The 25,613-nt window shown below is 35.3% G+C and overlaps 1 protein-coding gene across 1 annotated transcript; it reads right to left on the reverse strand.

Annotated features, from left to right (window-relative positions):
• Positions 1-9,843: 9,843 nt before the first annotated feature.
• On the reverse strand, positions 9,844-14,418 carry LOC122297565. Its single transcript, XM_043107675.1, has 2 exons — positions 14,315-14,418; positions 9,844-12,265 (listed from the first exon to the last, which is right to left on the reverse strand). The coding sequence occupies exon 2, from the start codon at positions 11,578-11,580 to the stop codon at positions 9,928-9,930; it is 1,653 nt and encodes a 550-aa protein (XP_042963609.1). The 5' UTR covers positions 11,581-12,265; positions 14,315-14,418; the 3' UTR covers positions 9,844-9,927.
• Between the last annotated feature and the right edge of the window lie 11,195 nt (positions 14,419-25,613).

A 25,613-nucleotide genomic window follows, 5' to 3' on the forward strand; every position in this document is an offset into this window, starting at 1 on the left:
GCAAGACACGAGTCAGAATTTTCTGGATGGTTTGAACAACGTGTATGAACTAAACTCTATACTATATGTTACATGATGAAAGTTTTAACTCTAGCTAATATTTAATAAATGACATTATTTAAATTGTTAGATATTGGAACAACGTGCTCGTGATCCCGGATCAGTCTCTTTTGAATTGTATGCATTGGCCCGTGGTCCATCAAACAGAGCACTTCGATACACTGCATGCACAGTTTGAGGTTATAGATTCCATACTCTGGACCGTGAACGTAATAGAAAAACTCAAAACTGTGGTGTCTTGGTCGAGGGGAGTCATGGAACAGATGATATTGATTATTATGGTGTCGTTCGTGATATTATCGGATTGAAATATCTGGGTGGGTCTATAACATATGTCTTTAAATGTGATTGGTGGGATCTAGGCGGTGGTCGGGATTCGATATATAGGGATAATCATTTTACGAGTGTCAATACTGCATCTAAATGGTACGAAGATGATCCATTCGTACTGGCTTGTCAAGCTACTCAAATCTATTACTTGATTGATCCAATGAAAAGTGCTGATGAAGATAGTGGAGAGATAACTTGGCGAGTTGTACAAAAATTTGTCCCTCGAAATATATATGAAGTAGGAACGAGTGCAGATTACGATAATAGTGGAGATGAAGATGACACTCTAAATGTAGAGGCCTACCAGGAAGATGGAGGAGGGGGTATTAACTTATTTGTTGACCTCGGTGCACTCGAGTTGCTCCCCTTATGTAGAGATGACGTCCCACTCATCCATCTCGACCCGTCTTCATTAAATTATCACTCAATTGAAGAAAGTGAGAAAAGTACAGAAGAAGAGTCAGAAGAAGAAGACGAACAAGAATCCGGGGGGGAAGTGGATAAGGATGACGAACAAGAGCTTGATGATGATGACGAAGATGTTATACAAAGAGATTCTGAAACAAACATGGAAAATACATCCGAAGATGAAGACTAAAAGTACTAAAAAGTTTATTCATATACAGCCATTATAGAATTTTATAATAAATATAAATTTATTCTAATAATATTTTTTTGTTATATATAATCATTTCCAAGTATGCCGCCAAAAAGACAAAGGAGAAATGTGCCTCCTCCACCGAGTCCAAGTCCTGAACCCATTGAGGACTCCCCACCTGAGGAGTCCGTTCCCGAAGATGAAGTTAACATTACAGAGAACGATGCACAATCGACACCTACCGGTAAGGAATGTTTACGTTAATACTATATATAATCAAGATGTTTGTTTCAATAAATAATATATATAACCTTCAAAATTATACTATTATCTATTAGTTGATGAACAATTGGCTCGTCGTGGTCGTGGCTATACACGCGGCATCTCACTTGAGAAAAATCGAAGGCATGGTAAACTGAAAATCACAATTCCTGATAATTCCACTGGAGGAGTGAATGATAGTGCAGCAGCGCTTTCCTCCTATATTGGCACAGTAATTCGAGCTTACGCTCCATTTTATGTGCGCTCCTGGAGAGATGTGCCGAATGAGATTAAGGAACACATTCGAAGTCGTGTGCTGGTGAGTTTACTTATTATATCATTTTTTTCACCTACATTAGTTTATTTTATTTTTAACGTAATTAATTTATAATTAGGATGAATTTGACCTCGACTTTGGTCGTAGCGAGGATTTGAGAACTGTGAATGAGTTAATGGCTACACTATTCCGACGTCACAAGGGACGATGTCACGACCATTTCAAGAAATTTGAGACGTTTGAAGAGGCTGCACAGTCCCCTTTCCAGCAGATGAAATTAGACGACTGGATAAAGTGTTGTGATCTTTTTGCCTCTCCAGAATATCAGGTATTCTAGATTTATTTTCTATAATTATTTACATTTATATTTGTTGTTTATATTATATGTATGTACATATATTACAATTAACGGTGAGAATTATTTTTGTAGCACTTAAGTTCTACAAATGCAAATAATAGATCTGCTCTGACTATTCACCATCGTGCTGGTTCAAGATCATTCCATCGTCTTGCTGAAAAAATGGTAATTAATAAACACAATAATTCATATTTTTTCTTATTATTCTTTTATATAAGTACTAATACTGTCTTTTTCAAATTGCTAATGATGTCGTTTTCTTAGAAACGTGATGATCCTGAAAACTTTTCCCTCATTCATGTCTATGCTGCTGCTCACACTAATGAGCATAGTGAGTGGATGGATCCTGCAGCTGCAATTAATTATGTAAGCGGTATTCCTTTTGTTGAATTATATTATGTAACATGTGATTAAATTATTTTTTATTTGTATTTCTTTTAATATGTTACTTATTGTGTGTTTTGATCTTTCAAACTGCAGGGGAAAATGATGGAGATGCAGTCAGTTTCTGGGGATTCCTCTCCTAGTGATTTGGACATTTTTTCACAGGTGCTTGGGCCCAACTCTAGTATGGCAAGAGGTTTGGGACGATCTTTCAAGCATTCCGGTTCATCTTCCTCAACCTCATCGACATCACAAATTAATAATCTTACCAAAGATTTAGAAGCTGCACGACGCGAGAATGAGTATATGAGGTCTAGACAGCAAGAGTTGGAGTCCCTCTTAGAGCGACAGTCTCATTTAGAGACGCGTTTGCAGGACCAACAAAGAGACCAGGAGGAAAGAATCCGTAGTGAGGTCCAACAGCAAGTGCAGCGGGAGATGATGCTGCAAATGGAGCGTGTTATGTCATTGCAACAGAATCGTGCTGGGCGAGGAAAGAAAAAGAAATGAATTTTATTTCTGTATTACGTTTTTAACATCTAATTTGAAAACAGTTTCAAACAATATTGGTTGTGAAATATGTACTGTAATATGAAACAATTGGTTTGTTTATTAAGTGGATGAGTTTAGCATTTCTGATATGTACGTTCGAATGTAAATAAAATACGTTTCAACAGTATTAAACGTTCGAAAATACGTTCGAACGTAACCATACAAAATAGTAACAAAACGTTCGAACGTTTAAAAAAAACGTTCGAATGTAAAAAAAGTTTAACGTTCCAAACATCCGAACGTACATTTTACGTTCGAACACTACTCTCTTAACATTCGAATTAACGTCCGAACGTCATGATACAAACGTTCGGACATTATTTCATTTTCGTTGGAATCGAGATTCGAACGTAACGTTCGCACGTATAAACGTTCGAACGTTTACATTATACGTCCGAACTATAATCAACAAACGTTACCTTTTCTCGTTCGGATGTCAGCTCGTCTTTTTTACGTTCGAACGTGTAATTTTAAGTTCGAACGTTATATTCTGTGACAGATTCTAACCGTCACAGAAAATAATACGTTCGAACGTTACTTCAAACGGCACATCCCCAACCGTCACTAAAAATATTTTTAGTGACGCTTGTACAGTAAACTGTCACCAAATGTAATCCGTGACGCACATTACGTGACAGTGGTGGTGACGGTCTAAAACCGTCACCAAATATATTTCGTGACGTTTTTTCCATTTCTTGTGACAGTTTCATCTGTCACTAAAACCTATTTTTGTTGTAGTGATGATTCCTGACATTTAAAATTAATTCTAGTGATCATTTGAAATTTTGATATTTTTATTCACGTACACTTAATTACTATATGACATATTTTAAATTATTTTATTATATGTCTAGTTATTTTTTCAAGTATCTATTAAAATTATTTCTTAAATTCAAAACTATTAAAATTTAATGTTAATTTACACATTATTGTTACATAGTTGTATGCATGTTTACTATGATTAGTGCTATCTCCTTGTCATTTTCATCTCCACGTGAAAGTTGCTGTAACTTGCGGTTCAATGGATGCTTGATATAGATACCCGAGACAGCGAGACCATAAGCTTGAAAGACCTTAATTTATGCAAAGCTATATATAGGACTTAGATGCTGACTTTTTAGACACTCTAAGCACCAAACTGGTACAAAATTATCGAATCTTTCTTTTCTTTTTTAAAGAAAAGAGAAGAAGAAGAAGAGAATATTGGTAACCTCTTTGCTTGAGAATTGAGTATCAGATCATTTAGTAATGTGAGATTCTATATGCCTCCTATACTCATATCCAAAAATCATTCTATGATAGATGACAAAGCTCAAGTCGCACGCTTTTAATTAGGATAGGCTCTGATACTCCAAAAATCATTCTTCTTCTTGTTTTTTTTTCTCCTTCTTTTTAAGATGGTTTGTTGCACATTAATGTTGATGATTCAAACTAATGGAGAGCACTATCTATAGTCTATAACACTAAGTTACTAAGTAAAATCCACAACATAACAAAAAAAAAAATTAAGTTTTATTTTTATTTTTAAAGAGTCGGAAGCCACATGTCCAAGAGTGACCTCGTCACAAGTTTATTGATAAGCCCTCACTTACAGGGAGGAAAACCGTAGTTATAAGCCAGACATTTGGGATATCACAAGTAAGACCAATAAAATTCTCCCAATACAAACCAACAAAACCAAAACAAGAAAAATAAATAGACAACAAACAAACCAAAATAAAATAGCAGTGTTACAATCTAACATGAGGTAGCCAGCCTTATCCAACCTAAGCATGCCTTTCAATTGACATGGAAGAGAAATAAAATCAATAAAAGTGCTATTATAACCTTCCTCTCCCCCTCGAGCGAGGAAATTTGCCGCATTATTGCCTTCGCAAAATTGATGTTCAATATCGAAATTCATGTCTTCTAATAAACATAAAAGATCATCCCAATAATCCCATAAGTACCAAGCCGTGCACTTGCAACTACGCAATCAAGAGACAATTAAACTGGAGTCACTCTCAATAATTATCTGATGATAACCCAACTCTTTACACAAAGATAGGCCAGCAATTAACGCCCTCAATTCAGCCTCATTATTCGTACTATGTCCAAAAAGAGAAGACAAAGCTCCTTTGAAAGTACCTCTCGCATTACGAATGACACCTCCACCACCACAACTACCCGAGTTGCCACGGAAACATCCATTTACATTCAATTTAAACCACCCTTGAGCCGATTTTTTCCAATAAACAAGTTTCTGAATAGGCCTAGCACGATCCACCCAAAGAACTTCAAGAGCTCGAAGAATATCCTCATCTCTGGCAGAAAGAGGCCATTGTTTCACCATAATAGATGAAATCTTCCTTATCAACATTTTAACTGCCAACCATACACCCGCGCCGATTCAATGGGACTTTCCATTCAAGCCTTGCATCTATGTACCCAAAGGCGCAATGTGATAATTGACGGGATGATGCCGAGTAAATGACCCGAATTTTCTTTTTGAACCTAGCTATATATGATTCCTGACATTTAAAATTAATTCTAGTGATCATTTGAAATTTTGATATTTTTATTCACGTACAGTACTTAATTACTATATGACATATTTTAAATGATTTTATTATATGTCTAGTTATTTTTTCAAGTATCTATTAAAATTATTTCTTAAATTCAAAACTATTAAAATTTAATGTTAATTTACACATTATTGTTACATAGTTGTATGCATGTTTACTATGATTAGTGCTATCTCCTTGTTATTTTCTTGACTGATTATCTCCACGTGAAAGTTGCTGTAGCTTGCGGTTCAATGGATGCTTGATATAGATACCCGAGACAGCGAGACCATAAGCTTGAAAGACCTTAATTTATGCAAAGCTATATATAGGACTTAGATGCTGACTTTTTAGACACTCTAAGCACCAAGCTGGTACAAAATTATCGAATCTTCCTTTCTTTTTTAAAGAAAAGAGAAGAAGAAGAAGAGAATATTGGTAACCTCTTTGCTTAAGAATTAGGTATCAGATCATTTATTAATGTGAGATTCTATATGCCTCCTATACTCATATCCAAAAATCATTCTATGATAGATGACACAGCTCAAGTCGCACGCTTTTAATTAGGATAGGCTCTTATACTCCAAAAATCATTCTTCTTCTTCTTGTTTTTTTTTTTTCTCCTTCCTTTTAACATGGTTTGTTGCACATTAATGTTGATGATTCAAACTAATGGAGAGCACTATCTATAGTCTATAACACTAAGTTACTAAGTAAAATCCACAACATAACAAAAAAAAAAAATTTAAGTTTTATTTTTATTTTTAAAGAGTCGGAAGCTACATGTCCAAGAGTGATCTCGTCACAAGTTTATTGATAAGCCCCCACTTATAGGGAGGAAAACCGTAGTTATAAGCCAGACATTTGGGATATCACAAGTAAGACCAATAAAATTCTCCCAATACAAACCAACAAAACCAAAACAAGAAAAATAAATAGACAACAAACAAACCAAAATAAAATAGCAGTGTTACAATCTAACATGAGGTAGCCAGCCTTATCCAACCTAAGCATGCCTTTCAATTATAGGGGAATGATCGGAAGCATGGATGGGAAGATGCTTAAGAGTGGTGTTGGGAAAAAGCTGCATCCAGGTGTGATTTACTACGCCTCTATCAAGAACTTCTCTAATGTGATCGGCAACTTGTCGATTGTTGGACCAAGTGTACTTTGGTCCATGAAAACCTAAGTCCAGTCCATCAAACCATGTCGATTAAGGTAGGAGATGAGACCATTCTTTCTAGAAGAATTACAAAAAGGTTTCCCTCCTATTTTCTCATTCTGACTAAGAATCTCATTAAAGTCCCTAATGTCTAGTCTAGGTCCATCAAAGTTGTCCACAATAGAGTTTAGCCTATTCCAAAAATTATGTTTTTTACTATGATGCGCAAGACAATAAATTAAATTCATAAGCCAGGGATTGTGAGAGGGTCCGAATACACAAGCATCAAAATTATATTACAATGAACATAAATAGGTTCCAAATCCAAACCATACATCCACACAGCAAGGAGGCCCCCCCAATTATCATTGGTTGGAGCATATACAAATTTCCAAAAGCCTAGTCTATTCACAAGATTAGGAATATTAACAGATTTCAAAATGGTCTCCCAAATGAAGACAAGATCGGGTTTATAGATCCTGATCATTGCCCTTAGACTTTTGTTTGCACGGGGTCGGGCAAGTCCCCTACAGTTCCAAGATAGAATTCTCATTTCTAGCTTGGTGGCAGTATCAGCCTTGTCACCGTAGCCTCATTAGTGATAGAAAAAGGTTGGAGTCTGATTTGAGATAGGGTAAGAACTTGGTTCGCTTTGATTTCCTCCCGCCTGCGTCATTTTGTTTGTTCTTAGCTAATTGGAAAATTTGGGCTAGTGATTTCTCTTCCTCACCAAATAGCCTCTCAGTGTTTGTCTCGCTCAATAAAGTTGATTTCCCATATCTCTCCTGAGTAAAACCCGTCTTTGCTTAGTGTTCAACCAGAGATCCCAAATGGAGGCTGTTTATGTCTAGGGCTTAGTTTACCACAAGGTTCTGGAAGTCGAAAGCAGATGATAAGCTTCGGGTATGAGGTCGGCTTTCTTCATTTGGACTGTTGTTATTTGACTTGGGCTTTATGGCAAAAACTGACCTTCCAGATGGGCTAACTAGTAGGGACAGATAATGGTTTGTTAGGCTAAGGTCTGTTGGGCTTTTGAGATTTTCGAACAGAGCTAAGATATGGTAAAACAGATTCGTTTCCTTGGGCTTTGTCTGCTCCGACGGTGCTACACTGTGTTCTGAGTTGATGTGGATTAAAGAGGATGGGCTGCTGATTAATGAGGGAGGCGCTTGCTGAGCCATCGGATCTTCTTGGGCAATATGGAAAGTTGTGATTTTCTTGGCTTTTGGGAATTTTAATCTGGCTATTGAGTGTAAGAAAAGCTCAGTGTTTCCTCTAGTGATTTGATTCTGACAAAGTTGTCCCTGAGCTGCTTGGTGTACACGTGTCTCTGTGAAAAGATCTCCAAGTCCCACGTTCGTGTAGTTTTTGTTTCCTGCTACAGTTCCTTCTTCTTGCCCATTGCTAAACTCCACTTCAGTGCATTGCCTCTGTTTGTATGTTGGGATCTTCTTCCATGCATTGCTGAATGTTTTCATGCAGTCGGTCTCTGTTTGCTGCATTTTCTCTTTTCCTTTACTTGATCTTAGAGGGAAAAACTGCCTGGTTTCATTTACATCTGAGTGATTATCAAAATATAGTGTATCTACAGTTCTTTGCTCCTGAGGATTATAATCTTCAGCTTGCACATTCCTCCTTGCATTCTGGCTTTCAGCTCGCATCCACGGTCCAAAGTTGGAAACTGTAGTTTGAGTTTGGAGTGTTGAATAAACCCCCCAAGTGTGAAATGGGTTTGGGTTTGCAGCCACCCACCCCATTCTCACCAACCATCCACCCACCCACTCACCTCCAGAGGCTCTTCTGGTCAAGAGGAGTGGGTGTGTGTCCCCCCATTGCTCTCCTATAAAAGGAGAGCTCTGCTAGTGTAATTTGTGCAGTGGGTGAAGAGAGAAAGAGGAACGTGAGAGAGAGAAATAGAATTTCAAGAGTGTTTTGTAAATCTCATATAAATTCTATAAAAGAGGTTCCAGTGGACGTAAGCAATTTGCTGAACCACTTTAAAATTGTCTTGTGTATTTTTTGGACAGGTCGGAGGCACAACATGGAGGATAGAGCATGCTTGTTGAATATGTCCTAGACATCCACAGCAGTAACAAAAGTCTGATAATCTTTCATATTTAAAGCTTACCCACGTTGCTGGCCTGTGCTTTCGGACTAACGGAAACCCTTCAGAGAGTGGATTCTCCACGTTGATTTCTACTTGCACTCTCATGAATCTTCTGAAGAGAATTCTTGGGCTGGTTATTTTCTCTACTTGTATGAATTTTCCAAGCTTCGTGGCAATTGTTTCAGCATTTTGGCTGGTCATGAACTCTAAAGGAAGTCCATGTATTTGCACCCAAAACACTGATCTCTTTAGGTTTATTTCTTGCAAACTCAATCCCGGTGGCCAGCCACGAATCAGCACGTGGAACCCTTTTATATTCCATGGCCTTTGTTCAAGTACCCTGATCTTCTCTTGCTCTGTAGTGAAAGTGAATAGGAAAGTATTAACATCCAGATCTTCTATATTAATCACTGGTGCAAAGCTCCATGCTGACTTGATGGTAGCATGTAGAGCATGCTTGTTGAGTGGTCTGGACGAAATAATACAACCTATTAGAACCAAAGCAGAGAGTTGAAGTGCAAGATCATTTTCTGGTTCGAGGTTCAAATCTTGCCAGATGTTTTCAGCAGTTTGGGATGCATTTTCAGGGTTGTTTGGAGTTTGATGCTCTTGGGTGCTGGAGAGGTTCGTTTTGGACATTTTTGAGATTTTGTGGAAGATGGATGATGGTTCAGAGTGAATGAATGGTAATGGTAGTGAATAATGGTAACGGGTTCAAGGGATTTGAAATTAACGCACTCAGTTGGAAGATTTGAAATTAACGCACTCAGTCAGTTGGAAGATTTCTTTGAAAATTTGGTTAGAGATCGTTGATCTGGTTTTGGGTAAAACAGAATGAACATGTAGTTAGGACGGGTTTAACTCACTAGGGAGGTGGGGAGCACTCATCTTGGAGCGAGATTGTTCCTATCTGGGAGCGACATTTTCTTCGTTGTTTTCATAGTCGGAAAAGTAGCTTTTTCTCCCAAGTTCGGCTTTTGTCGGAAAAAAGACTTTATCTCACCAATTTTATTTCATTAGAATCCCACGATTGAAATTAGTGAGTAAAGAGTTTTTCTTACCGAAGTCATGCCTTTTGCCACCACTGTGCCTCCAGGGAAAGACAGGTGTTTGTTATAGTGTATATATAAATCACACAAACACGCACATTATCTTTATTTAATAATTACAAATAATCCAGGATTACGACCATTAATGTCACTTGATCCCGGCAAACCATTCAGAAATAGAAGGTCGGCTTGCCTAAAAACAGACAACTCATAAAGAAGTGAAGACAAAGATCAACATTGATTAAATTACTTGCCCACAATCAATTTTGCAGGGCCAAAAGTAGTACTGAATACAAACTGCTTAGCGAGGCCAAAATGAGCCATCAACAACCAAACAAGATTAATAAGCTGTCCACCTCTACTTACTTGCTCAGTATGGGCATCTGGTTTGCAATGATTCGATGCATATGCCAACATTTCCACCCACACTTCGCTGATTACCTTCCATTTCGTCTTCTCCAATTTTTGAAGCTCTTTGGCTAGCATGCATGCATCAAACAATACAGACTTGCTTTTATCTCCCTTTACATAAATAGGTTTAACCTCTGTATTCACAGCAAGGAGGTTTTCGCAAGCAACATTTTCCCTATCGTTTGGTCCTAGTCCCTTGTTGCGAAAGAATCTTTCAGCCTCAGCACACGTATCTCTATATCTAATTTGCCCAATACCTGTCACAGCAGACATCATAGTAGGTTTCATCACTAAGAGATATAGCATGTAATCTGAAAGGAGCTTACTGATGAATTTATCGTGATCGACTTCACTTCCATGATAGCAGAGTTCAGTAGCAATGTGCCAAAGCAGAAGGCTCTCATCAAAGGTAACATTTTCAATATAATCTGTTTTTAGTGTTTCAAAAAGTACTACATCCCCGCCTGTGGCCTTGTTTCTGTATTCTTCGAGAACGTAAGCACCTCTAGCTGAACTCATCTTCCCAGTATTTTCAGGTTCCTCTACCTTTCCAGATTGCCCATGTAGTTCGTAAAAGATTAATCTCCATAGATCTTCTGTGAAGGGGTTTTTGGATGCATATTTCAACTCATCTAGAAAATCCTGAGCACCCAATGGTTCAACCACATATTGGCGACAAATTCTCCGTATATAGTCCAATAAATTAGTAGTGATCTTAGAAATGCCAAGGCAGTACTTGTTTTCTCCATGGGAATTTTTCGGAAGTTGCCGGAGGCAGTATGTTATCAAATTAAATCCTGCCACAGATTCAGACCACCTGCGAAATAATACTGATGTAGCTCTCTTATCAAACTTGTTGCCAGAAACATCCATGTATGTAGCCCACCTTGACCTTCTAATTTTGAGATATTTGTCGAAGATGGTCCAGACACATGGATTTGTTTTTTCCTGGTCGAGAGAAGCTGTTATCCAATCCGAGAAAATGAGGTTGAAGAGTGCTATTGTCTCTAGGCTCGATGCAAAGATTAGCAGGGTGTAGGTGATTCCAATATCAAACTTATCTAAACCTTGCTTGCAATCTAAACAAAAGATCGCTAGGGACGCCCAAACTGAAAGAATGGTTAGCAGGCGGAAAATGTATCCTGTGAGACTATGCACTACATATACCTTGGTATAGAGAATTTCGTAGATGAAATTGAGTTCAACCTCCAACACTTTAAGCGCATCTTCAGCAGCTAAATTGCAGAAAAATGATCGGCTCGCATGTCGATCATGCCGGCCGGTGAGATCAACAACGAGCCCCACTAAGGTATTATGGAAGTGTTTGTAAGCATATTTCACCACCTCAAAGTAAGTTAGACTTTCTTTCTTCACGCTCTGTTGAGGATCACAATTGAAGGCGACCTTTGATTCTTTAATAACAGCTTCTACTTGTTGTGACATTGCTGTAGGAAGTCTAGCCTTTTTCTTTGAAGATAAGGACTCCATGAGCTTCGCGTACTAGATCTGGTCCAGGATCTGGTTTCGGAAGCATGGTTTCTCGGAATTTACGTCAGCTTGCAAGATATAAAGAGCGTGTCCTTTCAGCACATTTGATGATTCCTGCGAAGAAAATGAGGGAAGTTGGGAGCCACAGCTTGCTTTCCGGTAGTGTTTGGGGGAAGATCAACAACGTCGCGACAACTTGGGGTATTAAGGTAAGAAGGTGCCTTGGCCAGAGCTCGTTTTCCTCAAAAGCAGTTATGGTGTCCGGGCCACCAATATGATGTAACAGCACGAACGAAGCCCAAAATGCATAGAGGTCACTAGTTTCACCATGCTTAGAACTTTGGATGCTGGTGATGAGCCCGACAGCAAAGCTAGTTGCCCATTCAGCGAGAAAGTTTGACGACCAGACTAGCAGAATGACCAACCTATCTCCCGTGCGTTTTCCCATGGGAGCACCCAAAAATAGAATGATTTGCCATAGAAGGCTGAAGAGAATGCCTACCCTGATGTTCCATAGCTCCCATGCCTTGCTCATGTGTCTTCCCGGAATGTCCTGATCTATGGGCATTATATCCTTCTTTTGGATTACAGAATTGAAGAAATGAATGCAAGGTATTGTCGCGATTCTTCTTTCTACTATACAACTTTTAACTCCAAGTATAAAGTTTTCTTTCTTCGAGACAGCCTTGAAAAGAAAAAGGGAATTACAGCTACTAGTTAGAAACATATTTGAAATCTCGTGGAAGGAAGGTTTATTCAAATGAAAAAGAAAGAAGATTGATTTTTTTTTTTTTTAAAAAAAAAAAAAAAAACATAGAAGTGAAGGATTTTTTTTTTTTTTTTTTCTTGATCATGGATCAAAATTCGTTTGATGTCTGGTTCAAATTGCAACGTGTAGAATAAGATACAGATATGCATATGAATGGAGTCATTCAAAGTTGCTGGACTTGATGCATATATATGAATGGGATTAAAGGTACTCACAGCAAGAAATGTTGGGGACCCAAGGATTTAGCAGCCTGGGATTTTACTCAGATTCATACTAGCTCATTCCTCCCCCTCGGAATAGATACAGATGGATGTAACTTGTTTTCATAGTCAATTATTTGGACTTATTCTATGTTTTATGTTAAGGTCAAGAATTTCTTCACCTAATTCTTTAACATAAGAGAACAATCAATGAAATATAGTTCAGTTCCAAAAGCCTAAATTTCACATTCAAAATTTGAACTTCACGAGGAAAAAAGCAACAAATGGCACAAAAAATTAATCACTACGATCTTCATGCAACCTAATTAAATAGATTTCCATAGTATCGGAAAAAAAAAAAAAGAAAAAAAGAAAAAAAATCACTCAAGGCAATAAAAAATAGAAAACAAACATATGCAAAAAAAAAAAAAAAAAAAATGAAGAAAATCAACCAATTTGAATAAGATATGCATTAATATCGCATAGCATCCTGATATTCAGCAACATATAGAAGTGAATGTTAAGAAAACTAGTAATGAATGGTTTAGCTCAAACGTCAAGTGTGCTGATTAAAAATATAGAACGTGCGTGTGCCAACAAATGCGGACTCGGATATATATATATATATATTAGAGTTGGAAAACTCTGGGGCCTTGAGTATTGGAAGAGATTGATACATAAAGTGATTAAAAATAAAATTAAGGCCTGCACAGCGATCTACACAAAATATAATAAACAATTCAACTTTTTCAAATTTTATAAAAATAATAATATTTTAACAATATTTTATTCAACTTTCATCTAAAACTATCTTATCTCATCTCACTATCTAAACTACACCTAATACATATGTATAATCTTCTTCCACTCGTTTCAAGAGTACTTATAATTAATTGGATAATCCATCACAAAATAGTTTCTTCCAAAATAACGTTGATTGAAGTTTCAAAAAATCGCAGGGTGCCGCCATTGGAGCGTCAGTTACCACTAGCTTTTACTTCATGTGAGGAGTTCTGGGCTATATATGCAGCGTTTGGAAACCGAGCGCTTGTCAATTTTTTAACAGGATTTGGTTTTTTTGAATCTTACTGGCTTATTGGCATTGCTAACATTTGCATTATTATCCATCTTATAATTATTTTTTTATAGCCTAAAGCAAGACCACAAATGTTAGGTTTACAAAGAGATCTTCCAAGATGACAAAGAGATGCTATGCGAACCTAGCATTTCTCTTTGTAAAATAGTAAAGGAACTAATAACTTAGAAGGGATGGTGAGAGCTTAAGCATGAGGCTATGTTACCAAATTGTAATTTGGTGACTGCTCATTGCGCTACAGATCAGTGTTCCAATCAGCCTTAAAACTCGTGGATTTTGTGGACAGGCCTTCCAGCAACTCATTTTGTATATTGGAAACAAACATATATACCAATATAGAGAGTAAGGAAGTATATAATTAGAAGACAACTGTTATGGTTACAAAAATATTCTACAAAAGTAAATTTACGAATTGATATGATTTCATATAATACGGTAGATCTAGTACTTTATGTTAAAAGTGATTTTACAATCTAACATATCACCCTTTAATACAACAAAAATTATAGATGTGCATCGTATCTCAGCAAAAAAAGATCTCGGATCAATAATAAGTTATGAAAGTTATAAGACCAAAACCCAAGACTGATTTAGCTAAAATGCAAATGTACGTACGTGCAAAATATAAACACTGAGCTAAAATATATAATAGAAAATTAGCAAACATACAGCTTTGATTTCCCCTTTTGTTAAGCTCTGGTTGTCTAAAACCGAGTGCTAGCTACATGCATGCATGCTGATGCCACGTTCACGGCGTGAAGGACTAGACACTGAGAGAATGAGAGATCATGTAGGGGAGGAAGTTGGGATCTGCTATTTGTAGACGTTGAGCTGAGATTGGGAAACTTGGACAATACAAAAATGAAGAAGAATTACAAAAATTACAATAGATGCCACTGTGACATAATTTCAAGATGAAATTGCCAAAACAGTTTGGAATATACCCTAAACAAATTGAAATTTAAAGCGAAACAGAATAAAGGGTTAAATTACTATATACAATATAATTAATAAAAAATAGCTTTAAGAGCCACACGATCCACATGATCATAAAAATGTGATCTATAAGGTCGATTATACCTAGCTATATATGATTCCTGACATTTAAAATTAATTCTAGTGATCATTTGAAATTTTGATATTTTTATTCACGTACACTTAATTACTATATGACATATTTTAAATTATTTTATTATATGTCTAGTTATTTTTTCAAGTATCTATTAAAATTATTTCTTAAATTCAAAACTATTAAAATTTAATGTTAATTTACACATTATTGTTACATAGTTGTATGCATGTTTACTATGATTAGTGCTATCTCCTTGTCATTTTCATCTCCACGTGAAAGTTGCTGTAACTTCGGTTCAATGGATGCTTGATATAGATACCCGAGACAGCGAGACCATAAGCTTGAAAGACCTTAATTTATGCAAAGCTATATATAGGACTTAGATGCTGACTTTTTAGACACTCTAAGCACCAAGCTGGTACAAATTAAATTATCGAATCTTTCCTTTCTTTTTTAAAGAAAAGAGAATATTGGTAACCTCTTTGCTTGAGAATTGAGTATCAGATCATTTAGTAATGTGAGATTCTATATGCCTCCTATACTCATATCCAAAAATCATTCTATGATAGATGACACAGCTCAAGTCGCACGCTTTTAATTAGGATAGGCTCTGATACTCCAAAAATCATTCTTCTTCTTCTTGTTTTTTTTTTCTCCTTCCTTTTAACATGGTTTGTTGCACATTAATGTTGATGATTCAAACTAATGGAGAGCACTATCTATAGTCTATAACACTAAGTTACTAAGTAAAATCCACAACATAACAAAAAAAAAAAAAATTAAGTTTTATTTTTATTTTTAAAGAGTCGGAAGCTACATGTCCAAGAGTGACCTCGTCACAAGGTTATTGATAAGCCCTCACTTATAGGGAGGAAAACCGTAGTCATAAGCCAGACATTTGGGATATCACAAGTAAGACCAATAAAATTCTCCAAATACAAACCAACAAAACCAAAACAAGAAAAATAAATAGACAACAAACAAACCAAAATAAAATAGCAGTGTTACAATCTAACATGAGGTAGCCAGCCTTATCCAACCTAAGCATGCCTTTCAATTGACATGGAAGAGAAATAAAATCAATAAAAGTGCTATTATAACCTTCCTCTCCCCCTCGAGCGAGGAAATTTGCCGCATGATTGCCTTCGCAAAATTGATGTTCAATATCAAAATTCATGTCTTCTAATAAACATAAAAGATCATCCCAATAATCCCATAAGTACCAAGCCGTGCACTTGCAACTACGCAATCAAGAGACAATTAAACTGGAGTCACTCTCAATAATTATCTGATGATAACCCAACTCTTTACGCAAAGATAGGCCAGCAATTAACTCCCTCAATTCAGCCTCATTATTCGTACCATGTCCAAAAAAAGAAGACAAAGCTCCTTTGAAAGTACCTCTCGCATTACAAATGACACCTCCTCCACCACAGCTACCCGAGTTGCCATGGAAACATCCATCTACATTCAATTTAAACCACCCTTGAGCCGATTTTTTCCAATAAACAAGTTTCTGAATAGGCCTAGCACGATCAACCCAAGGAACTTCAAGAGCTCGAAGAATATCCTCATCTCTGGCAGAAAGAGGCCATTGTTTCACCATAATAGATGAAATCTTCCTTATCAACATTTTAACTGCCAACCATACACCCGCGCCGATTCAATGAGACTTTCCATTCAAGCCTTGCATCTATGTACCCAAAGCCGCCATGTGATAATTGACGGGATGATGCCGAATAGAATACTCCTATGGCTTGATTTCTTAAATAAACTCAATTAATTAACTACAAAAAAACACAAAATTGCCGGCTTTTGTTTATGCGCGGGTAGATATATATTTTTGTTGGCGCTTAATGTTTATGCCTGTAAATTATTGAGATTTTTGGCGTTTAAATTGTTGCACCGGAAATAATATATAGCTTTGGTGGCGTTTATAACAACACCGCTATTTAGCAATTATATGTCAGGAAATTAGTAGTTTTCCGGCATTTATATTATTACACTGGTAATAATATAAAGTTTTGGTGGCGTTTCAACAAACGCCAATATTTGATTAATTTTACACCGTAATTTTAACCGTGGTTGACGGGGTTTATAATATTACACTGGTTATAATATATAGTGTTAACGTCATTTCACAAAACGCCGACAATTGATCAATTTTACGCCTGTTAAGTATTGAGTCTTTTGGCATTTATATCGTTTAAACAAATGCCGACCATTGATTAATTTTACGCCGGTAAATAAGTAGTTTTCCAGTGTTTATATTGTTACGTTGGTAATGATTATATAGTATTGGCGGCGTTTATAAAATGCCAACCATTGATCAACGAAATGTCGGTAATTTATAAATGCGCCAGCGTATATATTGTTACGCCGGTAATAATATATAATGTCAACGGTGAAGACTGTTATAAATTTATTGATAGTAAAATAAATAATAAAAATAATAATACAAATAATTATTTAAATGATAAGAAAATACTCCCAAAATCTTAGTTGAATTTCTAGGATGCCCTACCGGTAAATGCCATATATCGCATTCTAGTTCTGTAGGGAGGGAGGTTCAATAGAACTATAGAAGGGAGTTCGCGGGCCGAGATCTTAATGCGATGCCATTCAGTTTCTTTCCTTCAATATTTAATAAGTAATGTACAATACAATAAAGTAAGTATTGTGCATTCCTTTTAAAAATTGTGCAAGTGTCGTACATTCATTTTGAAAAAAAAAATAGAGTCAATTATTAAAAATTTAATCTTTTAATATGGTTCTCATATTTATTCTTTTTTAAAAAAGAATGTGGTGCTTGCGAAGTTTATGACAAAATATGTTAAACATCATATTAAGATTTACAACTAGTAAATGGCATCTTACTAAGATTCACAGCTTCCAAAAAGAGTAGTAAAACTAATGCATAATCCATCACTTATGCTAACACCTGACTTCAAAAATTTTATAATCCGTCCAATTCCAACTTAGCAAAACAAAGCAAACGTCGATATATGGCATAACCATAAATAGTCTCAATTAAGAAAAGTTACAAATACCATTAAACTAAAATATTAATATAATTTCTGATACCTCGGTCCAGATGGACAAGATGTTGACCTTTCTGACCACGGTGTGTTCCGAGAGGGAGAGCTCCTCTAGCCCAAATGCGGCCTTTGCCAGTTCATCTGCCTTCTGGTTCTCCCCTCTTGAGACTTATTGGATGTGAAAATAGCGAAAGCAGTCGCGCTTGTTGCAGAAAAGCTAGAGGTACTTTTTCAACCTTTCTCATTTCGTGGTACATTGCCCCAGCACTTGGCTAACGACAACTTGGGAGTCGGCCTTCACCTTTACTTCCTCGGCTACTAGTAATCGAGTGACTGACATCCCAACCAAGAGCACCTCATGCTCGGCCTCATTTTTTGTTGCTTTGAAGGCCAGCTTGACTGCATAGTTATGCTCCTCCCCATGTTCGGTCACTATGTGCACGCTTACACCCCCGCCAGCTCGACAGGACGAGCCATCTACGTAGACCTACCATGGCTTTCCTTGGGATGCAATCGGGACTTCCTCTGGGAAGCTGGTGAACTCTACCACAAAATCCACCAATACTTACCCTTTGATCGTGGCGAGGGGCAAATACTCGATATCAAACTTGCTGAACTCAATCGCCCACTTAGCAAGTCGGCTTGAAGGGTCTAGCTTCTGTAAGATTTTCTTAAGAGGAAGGTTGGTGAGCACTTTCATCGAGTGGGCCTGAAAGTATGGCCAAAAAACACTACAAATTGACAAGAAGCTATAGATAAGAGATTTCTAAGAATGGATCTTAAAATTCATTTTGTTTTGATCTAGATTTGGAAAAAGTGTTGATTTTGAAGAAATGGAATCTTGAAAATGACTCAAAGCCCAAAGGCAGTGCTTTAAATCGGTCCGGTCCAGTAATAATTCATCATTTTCCCCAAACCGAACCGAACATCCATGGGGACCGGACCGGTAATTATTGGTCCGGTCTGACTAAATTATTTTATTACTTTTTTTACTTTTTTCATATAAATTAATAAAAATTATTTAAATTTCTAAACTAAAATTAAGTGAATTATTAATGTAGATTATGTAACTAACTCATTAGTTTTACTATAATTATATTTATAATGTTGATAGTTACTACTCACTAATTTAGACTTTACTCTTTAGTATGCTTAATTATTAATAATATCATATATTTTATATATGGTTAATGAATATCAAATAGTTTCATTATACATAGAGTATTCATGCTTGCTTGCAACTTAAGTATTTAAAAGAAATTACCTTATTATATTAATTAAGTATAGATAGTAGAGTATGTATGAATGTATGATGTATTAACTATTTACATATAATGACATAAATCATCACATAATTTATGATTTATTATTAATTGATAGCTTATATTATTTTACATTTATATGATCAATGATAATAAATTAGATGAAAATTATATCATTAAATTTTATGATCATTATATAAAAAATAATATATTAAATTATTAAAAATATTTAAAAAATATATATATATATAGGGTTTCAGTCTGATTTGGTCCAAACCGGTCCAAAATTTATAGACCCAGGACTGGACCAAATGTCATCGCTCCACATATTTTGGGACCAAGACCGACCGGTCCATAATTTGGTCTAGTCCGGTCTAAAAATTTTTGGATCGGTCAGTTTTGCTAGTCTGGACTGAATTATTTACACCCCTACACAAAATAGAGTGAAGAAAAAGAGTTAGGCATAATAGGACACAATTGGTCCGGTCTAGTAGATTGATAATGGATTTACTTATTTATTTACATTAATCGGTCTTGTTGCTCATTTGCATAATAGGACACAATTAGTGAATACATGAGTGGCTGTAAGAAAAACTAGAGGAAAAATTACTTCCTTTGAATTTTTTGTTTAAAAATATATAGTTTTTAACTTCTATATATTAGCTTTTAGGGCCAAATTTTTAAGTGCTGGTTTGTATATTTGGAATATTTTAGAATTATATGAATAATAGTAAAATTATTTGAGTTAAGATATTTTATTGGGTTTCATAAAAGGATAGAGAAAAAGTTAAGTAAAAATATTATAAATTTAAAATATTTTTAGAGTATAATTTTTTAATATAATTTTTTTTTTTAAGTTTGAAAATGTTGTATTAATTTTGTATGTTGTTTTGAAGTTTATAAAAGTTATTTTGATTTTTGTGTTTGAATAATGATAAGGTGATGGTTAGATGAAAATATTAAAAATTTGAAATTGAAAATTATTTTGTGTTTGAATAATGCTGTTTTTGGATATATTTATTTTTTCAAAACTATTGGGGTGGGCGGACGGCCCTATAACTCGCTTACATTAACAAAAAAATGGATCAAAAACTAAATCCGTAAACTAATAGAAAATTAGCAAACTTATTTTCATTGCCCCTTTTATTAAGCTGTAACTCTCAACGACCAGTTAGCTTCCTTCTACTGCCACGTTTTGGGGCTAGAAAATGAGAGAATGAGAGATATAGGAACAACTTGGAGAAAAGGAGAGAACGAGAGATGGACTTGGAGAAAGAGATAAGCTATTTTTTGTTGAAAGTGAGAGCTGAGGTTGGGAAGATTGGAAAGTAAAGTATCAAAATGAAGAAGAGAAGGAAATTGTGGCTTTCAAATTACACAATTTCTAACATTATTAAAAAACAATCCACACACATTTCTAACATAACCCTTGTATTTTAACTACCATACATTACAATTATTATTATTTTTTATATAAGGGGTGGAGAGTTTCGAACTCAGATTTTTTATTCGGAGAACTGGATCATATGCTATCAGGCCATCAAACTCTTAACACCATACATTACAATTAGAGGCATATCTAAGAACTAGGACGGCCGGTCACCAACCTCTACCTATGATTCTTAGATCTCCCGAATCAAAATGAGTAGGGTATTCAAGCAGTATTTTAATTTGGCACATTTTAACTATTTAAGTGGATAGTCATTAAAAATAGACCAAATTAATAATTGTGATTGGAATGAAAAAAACTGAAATGGAAAATATCATGTCTCTTGGTCCTTTCTTCCCCTTTGTGGGTCCTTTTCGACTACACGTGTATTGTCATAAGTGGCGTGTGCATGCATAATTTGATTGATGATCATCTCGTTATAATTGTTGTCCGATGGGCATCAAGATGGACCAAATCTTAAGGGATTCTATCCCCGCGAGTTCATATCATTGTCACTTGCGGTTCAATGGATTATTGAACAAGTCTTAATTACTTTATGCAAAGGTAGAAGGTTGAATCTTTCATTTAAAATTAACTCTGTTGACACTCCAAGCACCAATGTGTTACACACGAGTTGTTTACTTGAATCTTTCCTTTAAAATTAAAGATCAGAATATAATTAGTTGCAAAGCTTTAAGTCTCTAAATTTGCTTGAGAATTGGGTTTCGTAGCTAATTTTGTGACTTTTTTTCTTCAAATCTTTTTGATTGCAAATTGTGGGCTTTGAATTAATGGGCCTTTGTTTGCCCTCATTATTTATTGAGGGATAAATAGAAGAACAGCGAAGAGATGGACCATCCCCAATTATAATTATGTTTCAAAAATATGAAACTTCTAAACATTGAACAGAAATAATAATAATAATAATAATAATAATAATAATTTTGTTTTGAAAGAAATAGAAAATAATTTACTATAAAAGAATTTATAATAAAAACGAAAAAAAAAGTAAGTTGAAGGAAGCGAATCACCTCGAGAAAATTGAAGTGTTTTGTAATTAACAAGTGCATAATTCAAGGAAACTCATACAATGCCAATCATTATTGTATTATTATTTATATTATCGTATATAGATAGAATTTGCAGAAGCTCTAATTTTTTCTTATACACTTTCAATATATGAAAACATAACATATCAAAAATAATAATAATTGTTTTGGGGCCCTATTTCCCCATGGATTTGTCCATTTTTCCAAGTTTCCTTTCCCTCCTACTTAAACATACAAACAAAAGAATTAATTGTAGAAAAGAACTAGTTAGACTGTGCGAAATAATGATCCTTACGGCGCGTGCACCCACACACACATGTATATACTTGTAATAGAGCAACGTCTAAGGAGCATTTACCTAGTTGGGTGAAACAGTTTTTTTACAAAAATAGTACAGTTTTTACAAGAAAAATTGATTAATAAATAATTTAATGCATTAAAAAAAAATTTGATATAAGTAACATACATGCCTAATGTCAACTCTGTTTGAATTTTTTGATACATAATTCAAGATCTTGTATTACTTTTCTGCAGGATTTATTAAGGATATTGAATTTTTTATGATGTTGCTTGAGTTGATCTATATGTGCACCAAGTTAAATCACCCAATCTTTTTGAAAAGTTTGTGTTGCAATATTCTCCAAGAATGAGGCTGCCATGACCACCTGGGCTGTAGTATCTTTCTCCTTGAGCGGCCATCAAGAACTCATTAATGCTGACAGACTATAACAACCGCATCACATAATACGAGTTTAGTATTAATAAGGGAGCACCTCTGCCGCTTGAGTAGCACCGCTCAATCAGCTTACCACTAGATATTTTTGAATTAAAATTTTTTTTTTTTCATATTTTTAAAATATATTTAAATATTTTTAAAAAATAAAAAATACACCAATACACTTAAAATTATTTTCTTGATCATTAAGTAAAAATAAATAAAAAATTAAAAATATTGAGTAATACACTTGAGCGGTAGAATACAGGCGATAAAGTAGTGTTTTGCTTAATCAGAATACAGGAGACAAAGTAGTGTTTTTCTTAATCAGGACAAGACAAGCAACCCAGGGACATGTCAAAAAAATAAAAATGAAATTTCATTTCTTTAAAAAGAAAAAAAAGAACTGCATAAACATTCACAATTTTTGCGAGCCATGCTTTGCACACGAGTTCCAAAATCCTGAAAGAGTATAAATAACTAACAAAAAATATTTAAAACTAAAGGCTTGAGATTACAAGAATAAATTTTCAAAAAATAAAAAATAAAAAAAGGATTTAGGTATATAATGGTCACTACAATTGCAACTGCATGGCCAAAAAATATAAAATCAAACAGAAAGTGTAAAATGAGGATCTTATCAAATTATTAATTTTTTGAAACAATATGCTTACAAACTTAGGAAATTGGCTGTGGAGAAAATTTTGAGACAAGCTATATATGGTTCACGTATCTGGTATATGAAAGAAAACCCTCATTCTGATGCCAGACCAGAAAAAATTATATGAGAGAACAAGTCAAGCATGCATAGTAGCAGATACTCTAACATCTAGGACTTTAATGTGCGTAACTACACATATCTCTTTGAACAAAAGAGTTATACTTTCTCTGAATTTAGGCACTAGCAAAATAGAAGAATGTGCATAACAACACATTCTTTTTTTTTTTTTGATAAGTAATGTGCATAACTACACATATCAGGCACCCATTAGCTAGGAAATTACATCTGATAATTCAGATTTGACCTTTTGTGATTAGCTGAAAGAGCAAAAGAATGGAAACAATTGTTTGTGAAAGAAGTAAAGCACTTTGTCACCTATTTTAGGTCCAACAAAAAAAGCAAAACACCCTATGCCATTACAGGGCCTATAAAGGATACGTAAGGAAAAAAAAAAAGGCTAGAAGATTGAAGCATAAATGGGTAGTGACAGCAATTTCTAAGTCACTTGAGCCCCATGATAAAATTTTAAACGCAAACGAAAGGACAGTCACAATCATTATAAGTGAGATGAATAATATTATCATATATAATGCTAGGGCATGCAATACAAAGATATTATGAGCTTAAACAAAACACCAGTCAGCTTACAGGTAGTTGAATTTTTCTAGGTGATTATGTCCCAATTCAATTGATTCTTTCTAGTTTCCAACATGCAAGCGAAGGAGATTAGAGCTATATCGAAAAAAGGTACATCAAATTCCAATCATAAACATATAGCATGAATAACGAAAAAGTTACTACTTTTCCACAATCAATTTTGCAAGGACAAAACCGGCAGTGAATACGAACTGCTCAACAAGGCCAAAATGAGCCATCAGCAACAAAACAAGATTGATAAGCTATCCACCTCTACTTATTTGCTGAGCATGAGCATCTGACAACATCTCCACCCAGACTTCGCTGATTACCTCCCATTTCTTCTCCAATTTTTGAAGCTCTTTGGCCAGCATGCATGCATCAAACAATACAGATTTGCTTCTATCTCCCTTCACAAGAGCAGGTTTAACATCTGTATTCACAGCAAGGAGGTTTTCACAAGCATCCTTTTCGATATTGTTTGGTCCTAGTCCCTTATTGCGAAAGAATCTTTTAGCCTCAGCACATGTATCTCTATATCTAATTTGCCCAATACCTGCCACAGCAGACATCATAGCAGGTTTCATCGCTAGAAGATATAGCATGTAATCTGAAACCAGCTTATTGATGAATTTATTATGTTGATAATCATCAGCTTTGTGTTGACTTCCATGATAGCAGAGTTCAGTAGCAATGTGCCAAAGCAGAAGGCTCTCGTCGAAGGTAACATTTTCAATATATTCTGTTTTTAATGTGAGATTTTCAATATACCTCCAACACTTTAAGCGCTTCTTCAAAACTTCTCCCGAGAAAAAATGCTCTACTCTCATTTCGATCATTGTGGCTAATGAGATCAACAATAAGCCCCTTGAGATTTTGAAGAAGTGGTAACCATATTTCATGAGCTCAAACTCATCTAATGATCCCTCCTTTCTCGGTTTAGAAGAAATATCGAAGGCGGACTTCGATTCTTTAATAACAAGATCTACTGTTTGTGACATTGTTGTAGGAAGTCCAGCTACTTTCTTTGAAGAGAATGCCTCCATGAGCTTCGCGTACTTTGGTCCAGGATCTGGTTCCGTAAGCATGGTTTCTCGGAATGTACCCCCAGCTTGCACCATATAAAGAACGTGTCCGTTCAAAATATTTGATGACTCCTGCGAGGAAAATGAGGGAAGTTGGGAGCCCAGTTATGGTGTCCGGCCCACCAAGATGTAACAACAACGGAGCCCAAAATGCAAGAAGGTCATTCCTTTGAATAATCTTAGATGAGTTCCTGCTGCTGGTGATGAGCCCGATTGTGAGCTAGCTGCCCAATCTGCTAGAAAGTATGATGCCCAGATGATCAGGATGGTGAGCTTATTTTTTGCGCGCTTTCTCATGGGAGCACCGAAAAACAGTTCGATTTGTAGTGAAAGGCTGAAGAGAATGACTCCCCACATCCCATTTCTCCCATATCTTCTGCAACATTGTAACGGCCGTCCTGAAGGTCCAGAAAGTTGATTTTTATTACTTAATATCAACTTCAATATCGTAACTATAAAATTTTACAAAATTCATAAAATATTAATTTATTCACTCAATTCAAATATCTATATTCTTTTAAAGGGATTACAAAAAAACTCTCAATAATATAAATTAAAAACTCTCCTAAGACGCGAAAATATCTTTAACTGAACAAATCAACATATCCAAAAAAAAAAAAATCAATTTACTAATTACATCTCTCAAATAAGCACATGTATCCTCTAGCACTTATTCCACTACAATCATCACACCTTGTTAAAACTTCATACTCTTATTCTCCAGCTGACTCATCAAAATTATTTGAAAAATATTTGGAGATAAGAGGTAAGTTATTAACAACTCAGTAAGCAGAGAACATATACTAGTGTGCAAATATGAGCATTTACAGAGTTCAAAATGCAGAATAAATTGGTTTTATTTTCAGAATACAAAATTAGAACATGTTACCAAAAATATCAGAGCGAAAGTTTCAGAAAAATATTCTTATTCAAAGTTCCTTTGGTACAACATAACTGAAAA

This window comes from Carya illinoinensis, chromosome 15 (genome assembly GCF_018687715.1).
Source record: "Carya illinoinensis cultivar Pawnee chromosome 15, C.illinoinensisPawnee_v1, whole genome shotgun sequence".
NCBI lineage: Eukaryota > Viridiplantae > Streptophyta > Magnoliopsida > Fagales > Juglandaceae > Carya > Carya illinoinensis.

Excerpts from the sequence above, each read along its gene's own strand:
- LOC122297565 (XM_043107675.1), bottom strand. The coding sequence starts at position 11,580 with ATGGAGTCCTTATCTTCAAAGAAAAAGGCTAGACTTCCTACAGCAATG.